The sequence below is a fragment of the Scyliorhinus canicula genome, chromosome 29 (genome assembly GCF_902713615.1).
Source record: "Scyliorhinus canicula chromosome 29, sScyCan1.1, whole genome shotgun sequence".
NCBI lineage: Eukaryota > Metazoa > Chordata > Chondrichthyes > Carcharhiniformes > Scyliorhinidae > Scyliorhinus > Scyliorhinus canicula.
The window spans coordinates 9,841,619-9,845,952 of NC_052174.1; the positions used below are offsets into that span (position 1 = coordinate 9,841,619).

The 4,334-nt window shown below is 56.5% G+C and overlaps 1 protein-coding gene across 1 annotated transcript in view; it reads right to left on the minus strand.

Moving 5' to 3' along the window:
• Window positions 1-669: 669 nt before the first annotated feature.
• Window positions 670-4,334, minus strand: part of LOC119958306 (ephrin type-B receptor 3-like) — an 8,511-nt gene continuing 4,846 nt past the window's right edge. Inside the window, exon 3 of the mRNA XM_038786742.1 lies at window positions 670-920. Coding sequence (XP_038642670.1) covers window positions 670-920 — 251 coding nt within the window. The remainder of the gene's footprint in view (window positions 921-4,334) is intronic.

Sequence of the window (4,334 nt, forward strand, 5' to 3'; positions counted from 1 at the left end):
GTTACTGAGTGGGTCCCTGTTACTGAGTGGGTCCCTGTTACTGAGTGGGTCCCTGTTACTGAGTGGGTCCCTGTTACTGAGTGGGTCTCTGTTACTGAGTGGGTCCCTGTTACTGAGTGGGTCTCTGTTACTGAGTGGGTCTCTGTTACTGAGTGGGTCTCTGTTACTGAGTGGATCCCTGTTACCGAGTGGGTCTCTGTTACTGAGTGGGTCCCTGTTACTGAGCGGGTCCCTGTTACTGAGCGGGTCTCTGTTACTGAGTGGATCCCTGTTACTGAGTGGGTCCCTGTTACTGAGTGGGTCTCTGTTACTGAGTGGGTCCCTGTTACTGAGTGGGTCCCTGTTACTGAGTGGGTCCCTGTTACTGAGTGGGTCCCTGTTACTGAGTGGATCCCTGTTACTGAAAGCATTTTTTGATCTTAGTATTTGAGTGGATCGTTTCCTCTGAGTGGATCAGAGGGCACTGAGGCTGTAATACTGGGCGTGGTTCAGGGTGGTTGGGTGCAGGCGGCATTGATATATTAGCCAATCGTCTGCTGCGGCTGGCGCGTGCAGATTTGCGCGATCGGGAGCGCCGTGACAGACGGCTCCACGACACTCCCAACACCTGCCTACGACCCACCCGTGGGTCGCGCCCCCGATTTGACAATGCCTGTATTGGCGGACTGTTCAATGCCGGGCATAGAACCTGTTCAGTTCATCCCTGATAGCTTTCCGTACCTCGTACCCGGATTTCTTGTGTCGGTCGGGATCGTCAGACTTGAACGCCTCCAATCGGGAGCTCCAGCAGGGAGTGGACCCTTTGTGTTTGAGCCAGAGTTTCCGATTGGGGAACACCCGGATTGTCTTCTTCGGTACGCGGTCCTCGACACGCTTACTGATGAAGTCTGTGACGGTGGCTGCGTACACGTCCAGGTTAGCTGCCGCGGCCTTGAATATGGACCAGCCCACAGACGCCAAGCAGTCGCGGGGAATGTCCTCCGATTCCTCGGACCAGCTGATGTACCGTCAATTACCACGAGAATGGTGAACCAATCGAGGCTCTATTGCACAAGATGTTGTGCCTCCTGCAGCTGGGACCAGAATGGGAGCAGCGCAGGGGAGCACACACTGTTATACTCCGCCTGCTGGGAGGGGCCAGCAGGCTGGGATTTACCGTGGTACCTGTAATACATGGGCAATACCGTAATACATGCAGTGTGTTACTAGTGGTGTTTACCACACCAAGACTGCATGGTTTTCTTGACTAGCGGTTGATGGAGTTTGGGTAGAACCTCCCTGCGTTTGGCCTCAGGATAACAAACAGTCATTGAAAGTGGCAGGACAGGTCGGGAAGGCGGTGATTAAAGGCTGGTGAGATGCCCGACTTTGTAAATAGGGCAATGGGGTGCAGAAGGAAGGAGGGGATGATCAGCCCCGTGTGGAACACGGCCTTAACTGTGCCCAGTCCTGGCAACCGCTCCTTAAGGAAAGGGGCGGCCTGCTTCAGGTTGGCTGCAGAAGAGATTTACGAGAATGGTTGAGGGATTTTGGTTACGTGGGAGTGTTCCCCTTCGAGGAGAAGATAAGAACATAAAAACTAGGAGCAGGAGTCGGCCATCTGGCCCCTCGAGCCTGCTCCGCCATTCAATGAGATCATGGCTGATCTTTTGTGGACTCAGCTCCACTTTCCGGCCCGAACACCATAACCCTTAATCCCTTTATTCTTCAACAAACTATCTATCTTTACCTTAAAAACATGTAATGAAGGAGCCTCAACTGCTTCACTGGGCAAGGAATTCCTTAGATTCACAACCCTTTGGGTGAAGAAGTTCCTCCTAAACTCAGTCCTAAATCTACTTCCCCTTATTTTGAGGCTATGTCCCCTAGTTCTGCTGTCACCCGCCAGTGGAAACAACCTGCCCGCATCTATCCTATCTATTCCCTTCATAATTTTATATGTTTCTATAAGATCCCCCCTCATCCTTCTAAATTCTAACGAGTAGTCCCAGTCTACTCAACCTCTCCTCGTAATCCAACCCTTTCAGCTCTGGGATTAACCTAGTGAATCTCCTCTGCACACCCTCCAGTGCCAGTACGTCCTTTCTCAGGTAAGGAGACCAAAACTGAACACAATACTCCAGGTGTGGCCTCACTAACACCTTATACAATTGCAACATAACCTCCCTAGTCTTAAACTCCATCCCTCTAGCAATGAAGGACAAAATTCCATTCGCCTTCTTAATCACCTGTTGAGAGATCGGGTAGAGATGGGGGTGAACTGTTCCCACAGGATCGAGAGCGGGAGGGACGCTGAATTGCAGTGACTGCCGTCGGAAAGGAACGGTCGTATACGCAGCGTCTCAGACCTGGTACGCACCACGTTCGAGGGATTGGGTCGGAGCTGGAGGGGGAAATATCTGCAGAGCCGCCGGGAGTGGGGCGAGCTAAGGCCGCTCTCGGAGAGAGAGCCGGACCAGACACAACCAGGCCAAATGTGCAGCGACTATTGTGTGTGTGTGTGTGTGTGAGAGAGAGAGAGATCAGGAGATGGATCCTGTGACTCGTGGGCTGCTTTGCTTCTATTGTTCCCTCCGTCTGATCACACTGTGCGGCCTGTGTGTTTGTTTACCCGACTGTGGGAGTGCTGATTTCATATTCCCGCTGTGTGTGTGTGTGTGTGTGTGTGAGAGAGAGCTCTGTCTGGGCGAAGTGCTGACGGCAGCTTACATCCCATCACAGAACACAGCTTTGCTTCCCGCTCCCGGTCATCCCAAACAAAGGGGGCCTTGAGATTCCGCTCTCCCTCCCTCCCTCCCTCATTTTGTTCTTGACGTCCGTTCGCGCTGAACGTCCGGGCCGCCTTTCCCAGAATTCCCTCGCTCAGGAGGGCAATGCTCGCGCCGCTGTGCGCCGGAAGACTAGCGCCCCCCTGAGGGGGAGATGATGCAAAGTTCTGGCACTCAGAGATGTCGGGGGGGTGTGGAGGGGAGCACAGTGGGGGGAGGGGGTGCAGTCCTTCAGCTGTTCTGTTGTCGTGCAGGAAACGAGCGCAGCAAGATCCCACAAAGACGCCACGGTGACTGGCCACGTGGTCCGCGCCTTCCTCAAGCGCTGTCGGTTTTCCCCCTCCCCCCCCCCCCCCCCTTCCCGCGTCTCCCCAGATCAATACCGGCAACGGGACCTTTGACATCTTCCCCGCGTGAGAGCGACCGCCGCTTTAACAAAGCCGGGATCGTCTCTCGGAGCCGAGGCGGAGAACGAAGCGAGGCCTTCGAAAGCGCGAGCGGTTTGGACGGGGGGAGACGAGGGGGCGGGGTTCTCCGGCGCCGGAATCGAGCTCGGCGATTGGCCGGAGAGTCCGTGGTCACGGCGCAGTCGGGGTGGGAGTCTTTCCGCTGGCGGTGGGGGGGGGGGGGATTCAGCGGGGGGGGGGGGGAATGGTGGGGGGGTGGGTGGTCCGGGGGTGGCGACGGGGTGGGGGGGGTTACAGGGGGGCACTATCTAACAGGCTGAGACGGCACGCGACGGCCATGTTGTATGGCAATTCTCCGCCTGTACCTGCAGGTAAAGCCGGGGGGGGGATTTCGGTCGGAAGACCAGACCCTCCCTCCGGGCGCGGCGGCCCGATCGGAGAAAGCAGTCCAAGGGGTTTCCCGGTGCCGAGACGGTGGGCAACCAGAGGGGGGGGGGGGGGGGGGGGGGGGGGGGGCGGAGATGGAAGGGATTCGGCAGAAGAAGCGGGGTCGGAGTTGAGCGGGGTCGGAGTTGAGCGGGGTGGCGGAGGCGGGGGAGGGGGGGGGGCGGGGAAGAGGGTGGGAGACGCGATTCGCAGCCGGGTGGGCTTGGTGAGGGAGCACGCGGTGTGTCCACCGGGACTGTCAACTTCACTGAACCAATGAATTATTGTTCAGTTGAAGAAAATACCTCAAGGGGTGTTAATCACCTGGCACGAAGCTTCAAATAACCCAGCTTCAAAATTCAGATCCAAGATTCCAAAGGCCTTTTGATCGGACGACTAATGAAAGAAGCCCCTTTGATGGTTGGGTTGTAAACTTCCTCTTTAATTAGCGGAGGACGGCGGAGGCCGATCGCAGGGTGTGATGAAAGGCAGGGAGCGTTGGATTGGGAAGGTTTGGGAGGTGTTGCCGAAGGAGCCTTGGTGAGTTGTTGCCGTGTATATTGTAGACGGTGCACACGGCTGACACTGGGCGTGGGAGGGGGAGGGGGTGAACACTGAAGGTGCCATTCTCTGCCCCGCTCGCTCTTCCCTCCCACTCGTCCCATCCTCTACACTGTCTCCATTATTCGCTTCAAACCCCCCTCGTGCCACCCACACGCACCCCCCACCACGA